This window comes from Fundulus heteroclitus, chromosome 10 (assembly GCF_011125445.2).
Source record: "Fundulus heteroclitus isolate FHET01 chromosome 10, MU-UCD_Fhet_4.1, whole genome shotgun sequence".
Lineage (NCBI taxonomy): Eukaryota > Metazoa > Chordata > Actinopteri > Cyprinodontiformes > Fundulidae > Fundulus > Fundulus heteroclitus.
The window spans coordinates 860,912-881,941 of record NC_046370.1 but is presented as its reverse complement, the minus strand read 5'-3'; the positions used below and the strand labels follow the sequence as shown (position 1 = coordinate 881,941).

General features: G+C 41.3%; 1 protein-coding gene across 2 annotated transcripts; it reads left to right on the top strand.

Annotated features, from left to right (window-relative positions):
- Positions 1 to 2,967: 2,967 nt before the first annotated feature.
- On the top strand, positions 2,968 to 20,381 carry LOC118564315 (serine/threonine-protein kinase BRSK2-like). 2 transcript variants are annotated; one of them, XM_036141739.1, is made up of 14 exons: positions 2,968 to 3,019; positions 4,134 to 4,202; positions 4,291 to 4,437; positions 6,916 to 6,947; positions 7,051 to 7,215; positions 7,398 to 7,495; positions 8,347 to 8,497; positions 8,614 to 8,674; positions 12,079 to 12,355; positions 14,348 to 14,396; positions 14,500 to 14,623; positions 14,954 to 15,164; positions 17,792 to 17,881; positions 18,115 to 20,381. In XM_036141739.1, the coding sequence occupies exons 3-14, from the start codon at positions 4,360 to 4,362 to the stop codon at positions 18,324 to 18,326; spliced, it is 1,548 nt and encodes a 515-aa protein (XP_035997632.1). In that variant the 5' UTR covers positions 2,968 to 3,019; positions 4,134 to 4,202; positions 4,291 to 4,359; the 3' UTR covers positions 18,327 to 20,381. The 2 variants fall into 2 exon arrangements, with proteins under 2 accessions (XP_035997632.1, XP_035997631.1); XM_036141738.1 differs by lacking the exons at positions 2,968 to 3,019; positions 4,134 to 4,202 and having other exon boundaries at positions 4,301 to 4,437; positions 8,344 to 8,497.
- The last annotated feature ends 649 nt before the right edge of the window (positions 20,382 to 21,030 follow it).

Below are 21,030 nucleotides of genomic sequence, written 5' to 3'. Positions count from 1 at the left end.
AGGTTTCACTCGCAGATCAGTCTGGCTACTCCCGTTACAGAAAATTTGGAGCCGTTCACCAAACGAACGTCCATCAGCTTTGGCTTTGAGGCGGGTTGAGGTGGACGCAACGAGAAGATCGTCAGTTCAGTCTAAAGAACATGGAGGCTTCTCGATGAACTAGCGTTAGCGCGGCTATCGAGCAAGTTTTATGGAATTACACAGAGTAATTTCTTTACTGAGCTAACAAGCCTTTACCTCAGCAGCAAGAGTAGCTTGGCCTGTGGTGCTCGTAACAGAGCGACGACGAATCTGTTGACAAGTACGTCATATGCTTCGTTGATCTGATTGGTTTATTGGGCCCGTCTATCACCAACATAGGCCAATCAGCTAACCAGTATTTTCGCGCCCCGTCCCAAAATTACTTCAACGGAAGGTTTACAGATGGTATGCGGAGCAAATCTATCTGGTGGCGTCAGGTTAGCTGACTGCACCATCCATGATAAAATGCTTTTGCACAGCGCACCTTACTACGATAATAAAGAATATATCGTCGTAGTTTTTTAAAGCAATACGTTGTATGACATGTAAACCTTATTATTCTTTTTCTGTAATCCGCTAAAATCCAGTTACCCTAAATGAAGTGTTGCTTTGGCCACATTATGTGAGTGAAGTGTTATGACGGCGTATGGTGCTGCTGACTTAGCGGTCATCTACTTTATTTATCAACTTTTCTCTGAAGATGCATTTGAATTATTTAAAAAGTGACAGCGAGCAGAATAAAATTTCTATCAAACTGATTCTATGTTCTGTCTCTTTACTCTCTTACTTTGTCCGCTATAGCGCAGGCAGCCGCCCTGAGCCCGACATCTTCCCAGTTTCAAGATTAGATAGCCTGATAAAGATGAAGATTAGTCACAATGATTATGTGCAAATATCTTGCAGTTTTGTACACCTTTGTCTGGATTATTCTTTTCTGTCGGGAAATTGTAAAGAATGAACGGAGGTGTACCACAGCATTTCTTCTTTCCATCTTTGGGTAAACTCGGTTGAGCCTCGCAATCGTGTTTTTTCCGTCACTGTAATTCTATTGTGATTATTTTTTTACCTGCTCTACAAGTATGTACATGAAAGATCTAAATTAAATTAGTCCAGATTTCTGTTGTAAAGAGAATATGCAAGTAGATTCAAAACTCAAAAATTGTTTTGCACACTTGCCAAATAAAAATTTGGTCATCCCGTTTTCAAAATCTCTTGGAATCGATTGACTTTGTATATTAATAAATGTTTTGCGTTCTCTAAGCTATAAGAACAAAATTTGGGGTCAGTCTTCTTTCTTTCAAACAATTTATTAAACAAATAAAACCAGTTTGTGTACAAAAGTCTGCATTTAGGTCATTGGGTAGTTGTGGTTAGCCTCGTGAGACCATCCTGATCTCGCGAGCTTTCAAGGTTTCACTCGCAGATCAGTCTGGCTACCCTCCGTTAAAGAAATTTTGGAGCCTTCACCAACGAACGTCCAATCAGCGTTGGCTTTGAGGCGGGTGAGGTGTGACGCAACGGGAAGCGCGACAGTTCAGTCTAAACAACATGGCGGCTTCAGCCGATGAAACTAGCGTTAGCGTGGCTATCGAGCAAGTTTTATCGGCATTACAGAGTAATTCTTTGCTGAGCTAAAGAGCCTTTACCTGCAGCAGCAAGAGTAGCTTGGCTTGTGGTTGTGTTTTTCATCGTCGCTCGTAACAGAGCGACGACGAATCTGATTGGTTCATTTGGCCCGTCTATCACCAACATAGGCCAATCAGCTAACCAGTATTTTCGCCCCTTCCCAAAATTACTTCAACGGAAGGTTTCCAGATGGATAAGCGGAGCAAATCTATCTGGCGGAGTCAGGTAAAGTTGTGGTCCCATTTGCTATGAAATTAAAGAGAATATAAAAAGTGTAGTGATAAAAAGACAGATACTTTGTCTTAATATTTTCAGTGGAAAGAAGATTTTAACTTGTCTGTAATCATTTTTCCCTAATTAATAACCGGTGCTGTTGGAGCCAAACCATTTGACAAAAGGCAGTTGGAGGGCCGCACAAAATCCTCTCTTCTCATCTGCTCAGCTTAAAGGGTTTCTGCCAAATTTAGCTGATTTTTTTTTGTTTTTTTTATCTAGTGAACCATTTATGTGGGATTTAAATCTCACGGTTTGGATAATTTTCCTAATTAAAACCAAATGACGATACATATTCATCTTACTGGCAGATACTACCAGAGAGGTATCTGAAATGAGGTTTTTTCTGAAAAGTTCATGATGCCATCCAAGGTTCCCAGGGCCCTCAGGAGAGAACCGGTCCTCCTTCATATTTAGCAGCGGCTATGAGGTGCTTTTCCAAATGTACGCCTGTAGGACGCGTCCAATAGTTTGGGAGACTTGGAGATCTTTACAGATTCTCTACTTCCCTGTCACTCACACGCGTGCGGTGGCACGTTCAGCGGTGTTATGTTTTTTAAAGGCTTTGCAAGAAGTAGCAATAGTTGTGGCTCGGAACATTCTGTTTATTTTTACTATTTGTATCTTGCGTTATAAACCCTTTACTTAATTTTTTCTAACTTTAAGAGCATTGAGTATTTTGAAGCAAAGATGCTGAAGTCCAGGTCTAGTTACAAGTCATCAAGCCAAAGGCCACGCCTCTGAATAAATGTACTCACATTAATGATTGGATAATTACTTTTTTTTGTGGGAAGTTAAGCTGGTACCATGAAAGATGCACAGATATCCTACGGCCTTTACACGTCTTTACCAGCGTTGCCGATACATGAGACCAGTATTCTGTGGTTTGCAGAAACAGAACCTAGCATTAGCCACAGGAGCTACAGACAGTGGATCTTAGTTTGTACTGTTTTGAAAGAGTCCAGCTGTTGCACAATGCTTTTTTATGCTGTTATAATTACGCAGTTGTCACTACTCCTGTCATTCGCTCCGTATTCGCTGTGACACGTTTTTCTTTGATTTCAGGTCGCCACATTACGCCTGTCCTGAAGTTATACGGGTGAGGGAGCTGCCTTCACACTGTGTCCTCCTCATACGCCTGCACCTGTGCTGAAAAAGAGCAAACGCTGTTATTAAATCATTGATTATGAAGCAAACACATCCACAACCGATGGCACTAATGAGTTAAAACTAGGGCTGAACGATTTTGTAAAATAATGTAATTGTGATTTTTTTTTCTTAATATTGTGATTTAATACGATTTTTTTTCCAGTTTAATTTATCATGTGTTTCAAAATATATACAAACAACAAATCAATTTGTTTCCTCGCCATGTGGATTAGTTGCTAAAAGACCCGCAGCATCTAAACTCGGAGCAGTAATGATTGTGTTCTGTCTACAATATATTTAAACCTAAACTGCAATTTTGACTTTTCTCCTCATTAACCACAAGCAACAAAAAAGGCCTCTAAATAAAGATGTTTGTAAACAAGGACTATTTTAAATATGAAATTTAATGTTTCTATTGATCAGAATATTATTCAAGAGAACAGCTTTTAATTTAATTGGACATCAATCCCTGTTGAACATAAAGTGCAAAGTCCAACCAACAAACAAGTCTATGTATTAAACTGATTGACCTGTACTTAATGCTATGTATGATTATATAAACTCTAAAACAAGTAATAAAATTAGATTTTCTCACTGCTGCAACTGTCTTCCCTTCCATGTGGAGGCAAACCCACTTTAAACATTTTACCAACACCTAATGGACGCGTCTAATTCCCTAATTGTTACATAGCCAAAAATTGCAGACTCTGCGATTTGGAAATTGCGTTATTTTAAATCACGATTATATTGAAAATGCGATTAATTGTTCAGCCCTAGTTAAAACCCATCAAAGATAAATGATAAATCTCTCAAACTGATATTAAAACTCATTTTTTTGGGGGCCTCATCTCTTGTCAAAGCAAATTTTCCTATTGCGCTCAGCACTTGAAGGATCCTCCAGCTCCGTAAATGAAATGTAGCTTTCACAGTGTTGGCGGAGACAGAATAAAATACAGTCACGTTTACGCCTGTTTTACCCATAATTCAGTTAAAACAAGCAATTTCCAGCAATTATCTTAGAGTCCCGTTTGGATTCAGGGTTTTAAATTTGCCGTCTTTGACAGGGGGAGAAGTATGACGGGAGGAGAGCAGACGTGTGGAGCTGCGGGGTCATCCTCTTCGCCCTCCTGGTGGTCAGTTTTAAACCCAAGTGTTCACAGTGCCGTCGGGCCGGGTTTTATGTTATATCAGAAGATTCTTCTCTCTCCCTCTTGCCCACAGGGTGCCCTGCCTTTTGACCACGACAACCTACGGCAGCTGCTGGAAAAGGTGAAGAGTGGCGTGTTCCACATGCCGCACTTCATCCCGCCGGACTGCCAGTCGCTGCTCAAAGGCATGATAGAAGTTAACCCGGAGAAGAGGCTGACGGTAGGTGACCCACCAGACTATCCCAGAAATAATGCAGACGGTATCAAACGATAAAAAGGACGTTGGAGCTGGTCTCATTAGTCTAATTCACGTGTTCATACCCCTTGACATTTACAACCAGACACTTTGGAGATTTCTAGCAATAGAACAAGACATACACTGCAAAAACGGAACTTAAAATAAGTAATATTTTCTTAAAATGAGTGTATCTGTCCTTGATTTGAGCAGGTAAATAAGACTATTTGCCAATGGAATGAGATTTTTGCACTTTAAACAGGAACAACTCATCTCCATCATCTTATTTCAAGTGCAGAATGTCTAATTATCTTATTTTAGGGGTTAAAATACTCATTCCATTGGCGGATAATCGTATTTACCTGCTCAGATCAAGGACAAATACACAAATTTTAAGAACATTTTACTTATTTTAGGTCCGTTTTTGCAGTGTAGTGCCGTATGATGGTGGAGTGGAAATGTGTGCTGTGCGTCTCTATTCAGCCCCGTTCACTTTGAGAACCCTGAATAAAAATGGGAAATTGTCCTGGAAAGTCATGCATTTAGAAACTGGAGTCCATCTGTGCGTGACTCAATCTTGTTGTAAATGAGAGGCGAATGGCAGAACTGTACACCCATCGAGATCTGGTTGTCCACACTGCAAAAATAAAACTAAAAATAAGAAAATATTTCTTGAAATGAGAGTATTTTCCTTGATTCGAGCAGGTAAATAAGATTATTTGCCAATTGAATAAGATATTTGCACTTAAAATAGGAACAACTCATCTCCATCTTCTTATTTCAAGTGCAGGATGTCTAATTATCTTATTTTAGGGGAAAAAATACTCATTCCATTGGTAAATAATCTTATTTACCTGCTCAAATCAAGGACAAATACTTTAATTTGAAGAAAATCTTACTTATTTTTAGTTCTGTTTTTGCAGCGTGACTAAACTGACAAGCTGGGCAAAGACATTTAGTCAATAAAAGTAGCCTAGAATAGGACCTAAAGTCAGTATCGCGATATATTGAGCAGTTTGCCATGATAACAATAAATGGACGATAATAGTGGCCAAAACACTGGCCTCACTTTCAGCTTTAGTGGCAGACAGATTCCAGCAGTAGTAACAAACCTGGTCCCATCATCACCATATCGGCTGGAAAATGTGCCGTCTGGAGCTCTGGTGCGCCGTCTCCGTTCGTCATTGATGTGACGTAGAGTCAGACTAATGAACTTCTTGTTCCAGGCTGGATGGGGTGGAGTCATGTGACAGCAGACACGTGGCTCAGCGTCTTAAAGGGACAGGAGCATAGCCGACCTTTACTATAAAAAAAACAACTATCTATCTTATTAGATAGTAAAAAACACCAATATGGGAGCAATTATGTTGGTCATTGTCGTTAATTTTAGTTTATTGCCCAGGCCTAGTATAGAGGCCCATGGTAACTCTGGAGGAGCTGCAAAGATCCACGGCTCAGGTAGTAGAATCCTTAGACAGTGTGCTGACCACAAATCTGACGTCCATGGAGGAGTGGCCAGCAGAAAGCCTCGGGTTAGAAAGACGTCTCATATGCATCATATGTATCCCCTATCTGAAAGGTAGGGGAAAAACATATATTTACATATATGTATACATATATATACATATATACATATACACATACTTATATATACATATATATATTTAATATGAATAACGTAAAATATTTCAGCACCTAATTTCCTAGTAGTTGATAGTGTTAGTACATCCACTGACTGTAGAATTACCTGTGAAACGTTTTCACTCAGCCAGAAAACTGCTTGTTGTTGCAACCAAATCCTATGGAATTCTGTGAGAGTAGGGAGGAGCAAGATGGCGGCCAGTGACTTCAGTTTTTCAGCAAAATCAGCACTCCAGTGTATTATATAGCTCAGTGGATACAACAGATACAACAGATGATGTTTAAAAGCGGCCGCCAGGCAAAAGCCCTGAATTGATTGTCCCCTGGTTGAAACATGGTAGTGGCAGCATCATGCTGTGGGAACGTTTATCGTCAGCAGGGACAGGGAGAAAGATGGATGGATCATGATACAGAAACCCCGTTAGAGGCTGCAGAAGATTTAAATCTGGGACAGAGGTTCACCTTCAGCAGGACAACGGCCCAGTCAAAGTCTAGACCTAAATCTGATTGGCCATCTTTGGCAAGACTACTTTCTTTAAGTCTTTTATATAAAATCCCAATAAAAATATTGAGGGGGTTGTTGAAAAGTGAATTCCTGTTCAAGACATTGTCTGTCTGGATTAAAATGTTTGCTGTCATACATTTTCTCCTCCATTCCAGCAAGGAATAAAGTTGTAAACTGAGATTTTGGCATTCATTATTCAGAGATGATGCAATTTGTCCCGAGCCGCGCCAACTGTATGCACATCCCAGCTCTGTGGCCATCTGGCTGTGAACAGCCTGTAGAAACTAACGACCCCATCTGTCCTGTTCCTCTTACAGCTAGAGGCCATCCAGAAACATTCCTGGTATCAGTGAGTAAAACATTAATTCTTTCACGGAGTCCAAAAAAAAAAAACGTTAGCTCAAGCCCCGCCGTTCGGTTGTGATCCATCGTGCTTCGTGCGCGCTCCACAGGGGCGGTCGTAACGAGCCGTGTCCCGAGCAGCCTCCCCCCCGGCGGGTGTGTGTGAGGAGGATCCTCTCCCTGACCGAGCTGGACCCGGATGTGTTGGAAAGCATGCACTCTCTGGGATGTTTCCGCGACAGAGTCAAGCTGACCCGTGATTTGCAATGTGAAGAGTAAGCAGGTTTTTTTTTTTTTTTTTTGTATCCCAAACTTAGAAAATTACCATAAAGTGTGCTCCACCCTGTCATTTTAATGGACTAAAGTAGCACTTGAGGCGTAAACAAGGGTTTCACCCTGTATTAAGCTTTAAACTGACGCAGAAATCCCTTTGACAACATTCCTTGATCCATTTTAGAGAGAACCAGGAGAAGATGATCTACTACCTACTGCTGGACAGGAAGGAACGCTACCCGAGCTACGAAGATGAGGACCTGCCTCCACGCAACGACGTTGGTGAGCCAATAGGGGGCAGCAGCGAACCATTTAAGAGAGGAAGCTGCTTTTTCTTTATATTAGCAAAAAAAAATCAAACAAACACTGGGCGAAGGCAACTGTTCTGTGAGTGCAAATGAAGCTAAGATTATCACAGTGAATCAAAAGCCTCCAGAGGAATTACTGTTACTAAATCAGTGCGAATATGACAACGTCATCAGGACAGTAAATCCGTCTTAATCAAAGCGAGATTGTAACCAAAATATTCAATTCAATTTTATTTATATAGCGCCAAATCATGAAACATGTCATCTCAAGGCACTTTACAAAATCAAGTTCAATCATATTATACAGATTGGGTCAGATTATACAGATTGGTCAAAAATGTCCTATATAAGGAAACCAGTTGATTGCATCAAAGTCCCGACAAGCAGCATTCACTCCTGGGGAACCGTAGAGCCACAGGAAGAGTCATCTGCATTGTACATGGCTTTGCTGCAATCCCTCATACTGAGTAAGCATGAAGCGACAGTGGGAAGAAAAACTCCCCATTAACGGGAAGGAAAAACCTCCGGCAGAACCGGGCTCAGTATGAACGGTCATCTGCCTCGACCGACTGGGGTTACAGAAGACAGAACAGAGACACAACAAGAGAAACAAAAAAGCACAGAAGCACACATTGATCTAGTAATCTGTTCTACATTAGATGGTAGTAGCGGGTGAGCCGTCTTCTCTGGATGATGTCACAGTTAACAGAACGCCAGACCAGGTGTACCTACTATGAAAAAAACAAAACAAAAAAAAACCAGCGCGGGTTCCGATTTTAAACCTGACAGAACGCGTTCCACCTCTGTGTTGACGTTCCTCAGCAGACCCTCCTCGGAAGCGTGTCGACTCCCCCATGCTGACGCGTCACGGTCGCTGTCGCCCAGAGAGGAAAAGTCTAGAAGTGCTCAGCGTTACGGAGCAGGGGTCTCCCACCCCACCCCGCAGGGCCCTCGACACGGCCGCACACAGTCAGAGGTGGCGTGTCTTTATCCTTCCATGTGTGCAATAAATACAATCTTCACCCTTTCAAGACATTAAAGTTCGGTTTATGCTGTTTGTCTTGTCACTTGTGCCCTGGTTCTGTTCATCAGGTCCCGCTCAGTCAGCGGAGCTTCAAGTGGTCTCTCCTCGAGTCCTCTCAGCAGTCCCAGGGTAAGGATGAGTTCCCACACCGCACTTTATTATAGAATAATGCACGCGTAATGATAGAGTTCAAAACAAATTATAAAACTGTTCACTCCCCTTAAACCTTTCAACATTTTGTCACATTACAACCAAAATCCCGCTAAGACACGGCTGACAGGTCAGGCAAAGAAGAGCGTTACTCAGAGAGGCAACTCTGGAGGAGCTGCAGAGATCCACAGCTCATGTGGAAGACTCTGTTGACAGAACAGCTGTTAATTATCTGGCCTTTAATTAAGAGGAACAGCGTTATGTTGAAAGCCAGTTTTTAGTCTGACACAAACCACGTAGGAGACGCAGCAAACACGTAAAAAAAAGATTCTGTGGTCAAAAGAGACGGCGTCATGCTGTGGGGATTCTTATCTTCAGAAAGGACAGAAAGGTTTTCCACACAATGAATATCACATCTGTCTGAACTCATTATTAACATTAACGCTTGATACAGCACGTTTTCAACAAGTAAACGGCTCTATTTCCAGAAGTCCTACAAAAGTACAATCAGCTCTGACAAAAATCCACCTTCCTGAGTCTGTCAATGACAACAGACAGCTGCTTTATTCTTGTTGCTAAATAGACCCCATGAATGGATCATGTGAAAGATCCCAAGTAATAAAATCAAATATGAATAAAGTTACGCTTCAAATTATTCTAAACTCTGGCAGATCTAGATTTAAAGAGACTTTCGTTCAATCAAGAAGTTAGAAAAGGCAGGTAGGCTGCAAAATATAACCATGTCTAAAGATACTGTCTAAACATAGAAACAGAAGTATAAAAACTGAGATAGAAGCTGGATGCTCTATTAAAGCTGTATTCTAGGATGTTAATGGAAAGTTAAATGGAAGGAAAATCTTAGCAACACCACAAAAGAAGTCACCCAGCCTAGGGCGAACGCATGCACTCCCAAGACAGTATTTATACACTGCAAAAACGGAGCTAAAAATAAGTAAAATTTTCTTAAAATTAGTGTATCTGTCCTTGATTTGAGCAGGTAAATGAGATGATCTGCCAATGGAATAAGATCTTTGCACTTAAAATAGGAACAACTCATCCCCACCGTCTTATTTCAACTGCAGGATGTCTAATTATCTTATTTTATGGGTCAAAATACTCATTCCATTGGCAGATAATACAATTTACCTGCAAAGACAAAAACACAAATTTTAAGAACATTTTACTTATTTTTAAGTCCGTTTTTGCAGGGTAGGGGAAACACTGCGTGACTAATAAAAACGACGGATCCTTATTCCCTCTCATCTTGCATTTTGTTTGCTCATACTGAGCATGCATGAAGCGACAGTGGAGAGGAAAACTCCCCTTTAACAGGGAGGAGAACCTCCAGCAGAACCAGAACCAGGCTCAGTGTGAACGCTCATCTGCCTCGACCCACTGGGGCTTAGAGAAGACAGAGCAGAGACACAGAAAGCACAGAAGCTCACATTGACCCAGGAGTACTTTCTATGTTAGAGAAGACAGAGCAGAGACACAGAAAGCACAGAAGCTCACATTGACCCAGGAGTACTTTCTATGTTAGAGAAGACAGAGCAGAGACACAGAAAGCACAGAAGCTCACATTGACCCAGGACTACTTTCTATGTTAGATGGTAGTAGAGGATGATCTGCCTCCCCTGATGATGTCACAGCTAACAGAACGCCAGACCAGGTGTACCTTCTATGAAGAGAAAAATGACAAAGAACAAAAAGTTGAAATAACAACAAACAATGCAGATTGGAGAGCAGTAGGAGAACTCAGCAGAGTGAGAAAAATAGACCCAGTGTCTCATGATTGTGTCCCACTGTGGGCTAGCTCATACAACCCCAGTAAAATACAGTAAAAGTTGTGGTCATAATGTGACAAGATGTGAAAAAGTTCAAGAGATACGCATTCTTCACTGTACATTATATAACTACAGTCGTTCAGCGGTTTCTGCTACACAGAAAGTTGGAGCCCTGTGCTAAAATTATTCAGATTTTCGGTCTGGGTAGACTCTGTAAATTTAAGTGTTTTTGTTTTCTAACATGAGGTGAAACTGTTCTTGTCGGTGTTTTCTATGACCTTTTGTAACAATCTTCTGATGTTAATGTAGTTCACTGCAAAAATAGAGCTAAAAATAAGATTTATTTTCTTGAAATTTAAGTATTTTTCCTTGATTTGAGCAGGTAAATAGGACTATTTGCCAATGGAATAAGATTTTTGCACTTAAAATAGGAACAATTAATCTCCATCACATTATTTCAAGTGCAGCATATCTAATTATCTTATTTTAGGGGTAGAAATACTCATTCCATTGGCAAAGAATCTTATTTACCTGCTCAAATCAAGGGCAAATACATTATTTTCAAGAAAATTTTACTTATTTTTACTTCCCTTTTTGCAGTGTTCTTCATCATTTTCTTGTTTAAAACAGATGTTTGCCTGTAGCACAGCAGTGATTACTTGATGTTTTCTGTAGCTTTTTTTTTTTTTTTTTACAACAAACTCTCTCACTAAACAATTGTCAAAACATCAAGATCGTTTCGTGGTCAGTATTTTGTCCGGCTGTAAAATATGAAGCTACTTTCTGCAACCGTCTGTGCTATCCATGTGTCAGTGTCTCCAGTCATTTACACACACCATCGCACCACTTCCAGTTCCTCAAACGAAGCTCTTTCTCAACAGGAAGTTTGCATTTTCTCCCTTTATCTCATTTATCTTCCTCCCTGTGCATGCAGCAGTTGAACAGGACATTTTTCAGAAAACAACTAGTGGTTAATTGCTCGTACAAAGCGGCCATTTAAGGTCACAGTACCTGCATCACTTTTAACTCCACCTCTGGCTCAACAGCTGTAGGGAGGATAAATATGGCAAAGTGAAAGCTTTCATAATCAGCATTTAGCACATTCACTGTTCATAAGGTGCACTCTTCTGTCATGAAGCATGATATTCATTTCCATCCTTTCTCCATTTTCCATCCCTTCTCTTTCTTGTTTTCCATCTCTCCTCCCCCACTACTCCCACACTCCTTCCAAATCCACCCCCCCAGTCCTACCAGAGCCCCGTCTTCACTTTCAGCCAATCAGACGTCACCTGCGCCACCGCTTCCCCCCTCACAAAGGAGTCCAAACAGGGAAACGCCACGACTCCTCGTTCAGCCCGCTCCCATGACAAGCCCAAAGCGCCCCCCAACCCCAAGACCCAGACCCTGCCCACCAAAGGACCCGGCGACCGTCCCCACCTGCAGGCCATCAAATCCCTGCCCCTGCACAACCCGTCCTCCCGCTCTCCCTCCCCTTCCCCGCTCCTGTCACCCATCCCTCGCTTTTTCTTCCCTTCGTCCTCTGTCCTTAAGTCCGTGACTAAGAGTTTCTACCCAAACTCTGCCCACTCTGTGCCACAGGTTACCCCCCAGGGCTCTCCGCTGCCCACACCGCTGGGCACCCCTGTTCACCATCCCCACCACCCTTCCACCACCCCGCCCTCCTCTTCCTCATCCTCATCCTCGTCACGGGCAGAGGGAGGCGGGGGCGTGGGCTCGCTCTCGCTCACCCCTCCCTCCAGCCCAGGAGGGGGTGGCGGCATGGCGGCCAGCAGCCCCGCCCACTGGAGGACTCGCCTCAACTCTTTCAAGAACAACTTGCTGGGGTCGCCGCGGTTCCACCGCCGTAAGTTACAAGGTGAGTTTCTGTGTCCAAAGACTGAGGATCTTGCAACAATATTCACAAACCTTTTAAAATTCCCTCAGCATCTGAGGTTTAAGCTACGAACTGTTGGGATTTTATGTGATATAGGCAAACACAAGTAGCATAAGTAGCGTGGTAAGGAAATCAGACATGGTTTTCAACATTTCTTGCAAACAAAACAACTGAAAAGTGCGGCGTGCATTTATGTTTCACCGAATCCTGTGGAGATCCACCTTTTACTGCAACTATTTCTTTTGTCTCTGCCAGATTTGCGCAGATTGAAGTTTTGGGCCATTTTTTCTTTGCAAAATAGCTAAGATTTTAAGTCTTGTCACACATTCTAATTTCATAATTAAATCCCGTGCTCTCAGATCCTCATCTGCTTTACACCCGTCTGTCCCTTCCTCCCGTCTCACCACCATGGGGAGCAGAGCATTCAGCCTCTGGAACTCTACCACCCCTACTTAGAAACACGGACTCACTTCAATTCAAATCACAACTCAAAGCTCAGCTGTTTAAGATTGCCTATTCTCTTTAATGTCCATTTCCCTGTTAAATTAATCTGTTAAAATGTTTTTTATTCTGTGTTTCGATTATGTTTTTCACATTAATGTGTTTCTATCTATTTTTTATACGGTGACCTTGAGTGTCCAGAAAGGCGCCTTTTAAATAAAATGTATTATTATTATTATTGTTATTATTATTATTATTATTATTATTATTATTATTATTATTATTATTATTATTATTAATAAATGGACTTTGACTAGGCCACATTGACAGATAAACTCACTGCAAAAATAGACCTAAAAATAAGAAAAAAAATTCTTGAAATTACAGTACTTTTCCTTGATTTGGCAATGGAATAAGATTTTTGCACTTAAAATAGGAACATTTCTTCTCCATCGTCTTATTTCAAGTGCAGTTTATCTAATTATCTTATTTTAGGGGTAAAAATACTTATTCCATTGGCAAATAGTCTTATTTACCTGCTCAAATAAAGGGCAAATACATTCATTTCAAGAAGATTTTACTTATTTTTAGTTCTTTTTTTGCAGTGCTTAATCTAAACCATCCGACTGTTGCCATGGATGTTTGTTTAGGGTCATCTTCTTATCACATATTACCCCCCCCCCCCCCCCCCCCCCCCCCCCCCCCCCCCCCCCCCTTCTTCATTGCTAACTAAAGTCATGCTTACACATTTTAACAGATTTTTGAGCATACTGTACCACATAAAATCAGTCAGTAAGCACAACTTTAATCATATATAAACGCACTGTCAATTTTTGAGAATATTTAAGGATTTTAATTGCGCCTTATAGTCCGGAAAATATGGTAGGCCAGATTGTACAGTTTTGGTCTCATTTAGCGTTAAACTTTTCTATCTTCTTTGTCCCTGGCCTGTTTAATGTGCTCCTCAGTCTTTACCATATCATACCGACTTTTTTATGAAGCACTTTATACACCGACAGGACCAAAGTGCTGTACACAATCATAAAATACAATGCAATTATAAAATAGAAAGGATCGAATACAAAATACATATTAATATACAGACACAATAAAACAAAGTGAAACCTCTCAGATTGTGCCCAAAGCCAAAGAAAAAAGATGGGTCTTAAGAAGGGACTTAAAAACAACGAGTGAAGAGGCCTGCCTTATCCTTTATCCTACTGTTTGTTCACTATTGTTCAAGTATTATTATTCAAGACTTTTACTATTGAGGCAACTTTGGAAGTAAATTGCTTGCATTAGACTTCATTTAGTGTAAAGGGGCTTGTAACAAATGCATCCCTCTTAGATTTTTACCTTTAGAAATCTTTGAAAACCATGGATCATTTTCCTTTCTCCTCACATGCGCTACGTTGTGTCGTCCTAAACCCAATAAAATCCACTGGTCTGTCTGTTTGTTTATATCTTGCATACAACGTTTGGGGCTTCTAGCTGTTTATGATATTAACTTTAATTTAGATCTTTCTCTCCCAGTTCCCACGTCAGAGGACATGTCCAGTCTGACGCCAGAATCCAGCCCTGAGTGAGTTACGACCTAAACTTTTGTCATCCTGCCGTAACGCTCCTGCTCTGCAGTTTCTCTCACTGTTTGTGTTTTTTTTTTTTGTTTTTTTTTTGGCTTCCAGGCTGGCCAAGAAGTCCTGGTTCGGGAATTTCATCGGTTTGGAGAAAGAGGAGCAGATCTTCGTGGTGATCCGAGACAAACCCTTGAGTTCTGTCAAAGCCGACATTGTCCACGCTTTCCTGTCAGTGAGTATCTGCTGTGGTCTGTCTCTGTCCACTTCTGTTCGTACACAAGCATGGCTCTCAGGGGGAGAAAGGCATTCACATGCACTCTCTTGCTGTGCACCTCATTGCTTTTCATTATTTCACTCTACTCTTTGTTTGATTTTTTTGGTTTCTCGCTCCCTTGTGGCACGTACACGGAGCGCTTTTACGTCCACCAATGGCTCACTCTCTGTCTCTCCTGTCCTCACCCTCACCCTTTGTCTCCCTATGCTCACGTCGGACCCCCTGTACCTCTCCCGCCTCGTAAGTCTGTCGGTCTCTCTGCTTCTTCTCTGTCTCCCCACCACGCAGATCCCGTCGCTCAGCCACAGCGTCATCTCCCAGACCAGTTTCCGGGCAGAGTACAAGTCCTCCGGCGGTCCCTCCGTCTTCCAGAAGCCCGTCAAGTTCCAAGTGGACATTGCCTTCTCCGAGGGCGAGAGGGAGCGGGAAAGGGAGAGGAGCGAGAGGGAGGGGAGGAGGGAAACAGGAATCTACAGCGTGACCTTCTCCCTCATATCAGGCAAATGCTTCGTGTCACATCCACAGCTGCGGCTGCAAGATGCTAAACTAACTTATTCTGGTTATTCTCAAATGAGAAGTTAGTGTTCTGAATTTGGCCGTGTTCTAGAAATCATTCTTATGGTAAAATCGGAAGAAGACAGTTTCTTTTGTTGTTGTAGAAGAATGGATTTCTGTAAGAAAGAAAAAGAAAGAGAGGAGCGTGGTTTTCAACATTAGCCTTTTTTTATTCTAATAAACTATTAAGAGAAAGTCTTAAAACAAAAACGTATAAAACATTCTACATGCTTTTACTTTAAACACAATATCATCAATTGATATTAAATCAAAACTTTATACATAAAGCGCTTCAACGTACCATAAGCCACCCTAACATCCTTCCAGCAGGTCAGTTTTCCAAAACACAATCACTACCGATTTATTTTCACTCAATTAGCCGAAGTTCAGCTCCATCCATGTTTTAACATCCTGAAGTTCTCTATAACGCAGGCCTCCACTGGCTTCTAAAAATAAATAAAACTAAATGTCATCTGCATAAACACTAAATTACTGCTGCTAAAATACGTTAAACCAGTTAAAATATCTCCACCGTTTTATACTTAGACCAGAGCAAGACTATAAAACAAACACTTGCTACATTTAGCGGTCATTTCCAACGTCTTAAAAGTACAGATTATTCTACCTTCATGTCTCTCTGCAGGGCGCAGGTTAGATTCCTAACAAGTTTTCAATGTGAAGTCTACCTTGCAGATAAAGGACTGGAGCAGCAAACCTGATCTAAACCCAGTTCAGTTCAGTTTGTCTATTCAGTTAAAATTTGAGTTTAATGAAATCATTCAGACAGATCGGTTAAAAACTCTTCAGTCTAAGGACGCCCAGCTAATTGCATCGAGTCATTGTCTTGCAGCATTCACTCCTCCTGGAGGAGAATGTAGCCGCAATAGACAGTCGCTGGCATTGTCTGTGACTTTGCAGCAATCCCTCATACCGAGCGTGCAGTGCAGTCAATGCAGCGTTACCAACAAGGAGCAATAAAACCGCCATGTTTTTAAAGCGTGGTTTAAAACGCTTTAAACCACTTTAAACACAAGATTTTGTCTTTAATCATTTTTAAAATCCCTGTGAAACAGTTCAGATCCTCTTTAAAAGGTACGATAACAAGGGTTCAGTGTTAGAAATGTCCAAGTTATGACTATAAACTGTGTTTAAAAATAAATAGAAGCAATCTGAGGATGAACAGAAAATCAGGACACGATATTTAGGACGAGCTCTGTGCTCACGTTGCCTGAAGACGGCCATTTTTAGTGAGAGGCATTTTAGTGGAGAGGATTGAGGTTTATCTTCAGCTTTTAACTGTGACAAACTTTTTAAGTAGTCAGTCTCTGTTTTTATTCCCCTGAGATATTTCCCACAAAGATTTTCTGATGAACTTAACGAGACTCAGTGAGGACGTTGATAAGTAGAGAGCTGTTGCTTTCTGGGTCTTGATTTCTACTCTGGAAGTTACTTTGAAAAAACCCTAATCTCCCCTCAGAGGACTGACAGAAGAAATCTAATGGCTGAGTGACATATTAGTTTTTTGAAACAAAAAACTAAAAAAAAAAAGAACATTAAAGAAATATAAAAGGTTCTAAGCTCTGATTTTTTAACCTTCTTTATTCTGAGTATATAATAAAATATACAGCAGAATGTTAAAAAAAAGTAGAAGAAGAAAAATAAAAGGATAAGTTATGATTTTTTTCTTTACAGGGTGCTTGCGCAAGTCTTGAAAGTCTCAATAAGTATGGAATTTTGAAACACTGTTTTCCAGACCTTGAAAAGTCTTGAATTTTGTGTGAAAGTCTTAATAAAGTATGGGGAAAAAAAATGTATGGTAGAATTTTACAGTATGCTCAAAGGCATTGTGAAATGAGAAATAGGAAGGTAGGCTATAAAACTATAATTTTACTAACTGGTCACGTACTGTATTCGCCTAATGGAATCAAACACTTGTTTGATGTGAAATTCATGTACTTGTGATTTTCATGTTTTGAAACGTCTTCATCAGTAAAAGCATAATTTACTGTGAATAATGCATTTGTTCATTAAATACTAGCCTATAAAAATTAACATTTCTAATAAACAGTTTGTACAATCTCAACCAATGAAGTAGGCAGTAGGCACACAAGTATACAAGTACATAAAGTTAAGGTCTTGGGAAAAAAAATATCAGTTTTAAAAAAGTCTGGAATTTTAATTTGGAAAAAGAGCAAGCACCCTGCTTTAACATAAACATTAATTGACAGTTTTGGACACTTACATGAAGAAATGTCTTAATATTGAGCATTTAAGATTACATCTTTACTGTAATGCAATGCTATGACTTCTTCCTTTGTGCTTCAGAGCAATCAAGCAGCAGAAAGCTGGTGGCCTTCTTTGAAAAGAAACTTCCTAAGTCTTTTCTTTTTAAACACTTTCTGTTTTCAAGCAAATTGCTTTCACTTTGAGCTCAGGCTTTGACGCTATAATCAGCTGTTAAGTGAAATAGTTTTACCCTCTGCAATGTCTTTCGTTGGGTAAAACTAGATCACGGTTTCCTAAAACCATTTTTTTGTTTACCGGTATTTTTACGCTCTGTCGGATCCACAGGCCCGAGTCGCCGGTTCAGACGAGTGGTGGAGACGATCCAAGCCCAGCTTCTCAGCTCTCATGATCAGCCACTGGTGCAAGCCCTATGTGGTAAGGCTGCTTATTGGCCAGCTTTAGCCTCAGTGGAGCAATTAGTTTAATTTACACTGCGAACAGACAATGTGAACCCTAGAAAAGTCTGGAAATGTAACGGAATTTGATTTATTATCTTAGAAATGGTTTAATCCGGACATGGACACGTCTTTGTGATAAGAGCCGTTAGTTTGATCGTACGAATGCAGCATAAATACGCTGGGAGTCACTTTTCCTCTTCCGCTCTGTAGATCCCTTCCCAGATGAGAAGAACAGTCGTCCCCACGGGACCCCCACCCGCCAAAACTCGCGGCGCTCAGAGGGCGGGGGCGACAGGTGCGAGTGGGGTGACCGAGCAGACGGCGGAGGCATAGGAGGCAGCGGAGGAGTCCTGCAGCGCAGAGGCTCGGCGAAGGAGAGAACCCGCCTCCTGTCCTCCAACGGAACCCAGTCCCAACCGTAGGATAGAGAGCGAGACGACGCTGCAGGATGCTTGAGCTGCACCACGAACCAGACAGTAATAACTCCATCTCCAAGTATCCCTGCGAGCTACGAGCCACCCCTTATTCTTCCTCGACCAAGTTACTGAGAGTGCTTAACTATAGCGAGGACTGATCCTTATTCCCTCCCATCTTGCATTTTGTTTGCCAACATAATCTTGACGTTCTGGATCGCCGTTAATCCGACCATTAAAAGAGGAACGAGTTTTGAGGAACCACCCTTTAATTAAAAAAAACAAAAGGAGTCCGAGAATGAGCAGTTTTGGTATCCATCCATTAAAAAATGTAGCTTCCCAGATAAAACAAGAGTTTAGAAGAGCTGATGTGCATGCCAGCTAGCCAGTCGGTCCTCGAGCAGATAGGTTAGTCTGTCGGGATCCCATCGGCTGACGGATTCGGACACCCGAAATTACTCCTTGGATTAACGGTGGCGCTCCTGTCCCTGTCGAGCAACGTTGCAGATGACGGTCCATCTGGAGAGAGGCGTGGATGCAGTGCAGCATCAGAACTCTACGAGCCCGTTTACCCCAAGGTTGAGCTTTTCTCATGAGAAACTGCATCCTTGAGTTCCAGCAGCGGCTTTTGTGTGGATCTAAAGAAAAAACCCAACAAGTAAGCTAAGTAAGTGAATGTGAAAAAAACAAAAAAACGTATTTTTTTATTTCGTTTTTATTTGTGTTAACGTATTGGCTTTTGTCTGAGGATGTCAGCAGCACAGTGACATCGGCGGCAGCAGGAAGAGCCGCGCTGTCTGAACGTTGTTTACTGGCAAACATCCGCTTGGTTTGTGTTTCCTTTTTACTCAGAGACGCTATGAAACAATTCATCTACCATTCTGCATCGGACCCTCGTTGCTCTGGTTTGAACAAATGTATGAACATTACTGGGTGGAGGGAGGGGGGTGGGGGTGTTGTTAATATGTGACTGTTTGGGCCCAGACTGAATAAGAAGAGCATTCCTGACCTTCGGATGGAACAGAACGAACCGCTCATCAGAAGCTTGTCTCCTAACGCCATCATATTCACACTTGTAAAAAAACAAACAAACAGGAAACTCATGAGTGGACATTTTCACGCCGCTGGACTCACAAGGTTTGCACAGGACTTCAAAACAGGAAGCAGGCGTCCTCCCATAAACCCCCAAAAAAAAAAGCCAAGCGGCCCCGTCGACGTGTCCGCGGTCGTCTCCAAGCGCGGCGTAGCAGCTCGGACGTCCACACATTCCTCCAGCTCTCCGCCAGACCAGTCAGTGTTCTTCACCAGTCTTCCATGCAGCGCAATATGCAACAAAGTGCAGGAGTTTTCGCCGTTATTTATCTATTTATTTGATTTAATTTATTTATTTATTTCGGAGATTTGCCATGTATTTGTCTACAAAAGTATATTCCGTGTCACAAACCCCACAAGCTTTGTCTAAATCTCACGTTCCTCCTGCTTATCTCTGCTGTGTGTGAGACGGACGTTTGACGGCTGAGCGAGAGTAAGATTAAAACTGGGCAGCAGAGATACTTTGAGCCGAACCCAACCTAATCATATCAAGTGAACTATTAAAGCCAAACCCTAGCTGGCACTCTGGGTTGTTTTATTTTCGTTCTTTCTGTCCTCTCACACGATTGACGTTTGCTTCACTCATCCGTCTTTCTCTTCACCTCCCCGCCGTACGTACGCCCATCATCCCAAGAGAAAATGTACAGAGTTGTTCGTCTCACCGTTGATGCACACTTTTACGATCGCTCACCTTGGTTTTGGGTTTCATTTGTCAGAATCACCTTCACTTTCATTGACCCAGCCCTGGCTAAGATTGTAAACTATCCTCCATTCATAAGGGTCAGTAGAATAAGGTGTTTAAAAAAAAGAAAAAAAAGAAGAAAGAAATGTCTGTACCATAATTTAAATATAAAAAGTGCACTATTATTACTATTGCCTGTGACAAAAGAACAATTATGATTGAACTGATGCTCAAAATAAAGAGAGATTCACATTATTGTTATGGTGACAATAATAAACCCTAAATTTATATGTGTGTCTATTTACTTTCTTGGCTAGAAGGATGTAGAAGAAGTGTTTTTCTTTGCAGCAGAGGTGAAAAAGCTGAAGCCCAGCGTAGTTTCTTTGTATTATGTGCTGCATTGCTTAAAGCTACTAGCCACACTTTTCTTTCTGTATATTAATCAAATTTATGTTAGGTTTAATTTGTCATCTATAGACTCAGTCATAATCATTTTCAGTTTTGTTCTAAATAGTTATTTAATCAAAATAACATCTACCCTCATAAAAATCAGCTTCCAGAAGCACATACCTCTGGTGACATCACATAAGGCATTAGGAAATGTTTCAGTTCGTTTATTTTTAATTCTTGGTTTAGTGTGTTTTTTAAATCAAATTCCACCTTCGGAAACGTTTACTTGTATTCTCTATGGCTGGAATAAAAATGTTTGGGCCATATGTGAGCATGCTTTGGATTTTAGGGAAATTTGATGACAATAAAGGACATAAAAAAGCATCTTGTGAAGAGGACCGGGGAGAACTGGAACGGTTAGATCTCCAGCCACCGATTCAAGGCAAGTTCTAAGAACCATGTGATGCTGATGTGTTGCATGAAGTTGATTCTCTGCGGTTTCCTGCAGGACTTCTGCATCACCCGTTACCTCTGGTTAAAGTTGTCACC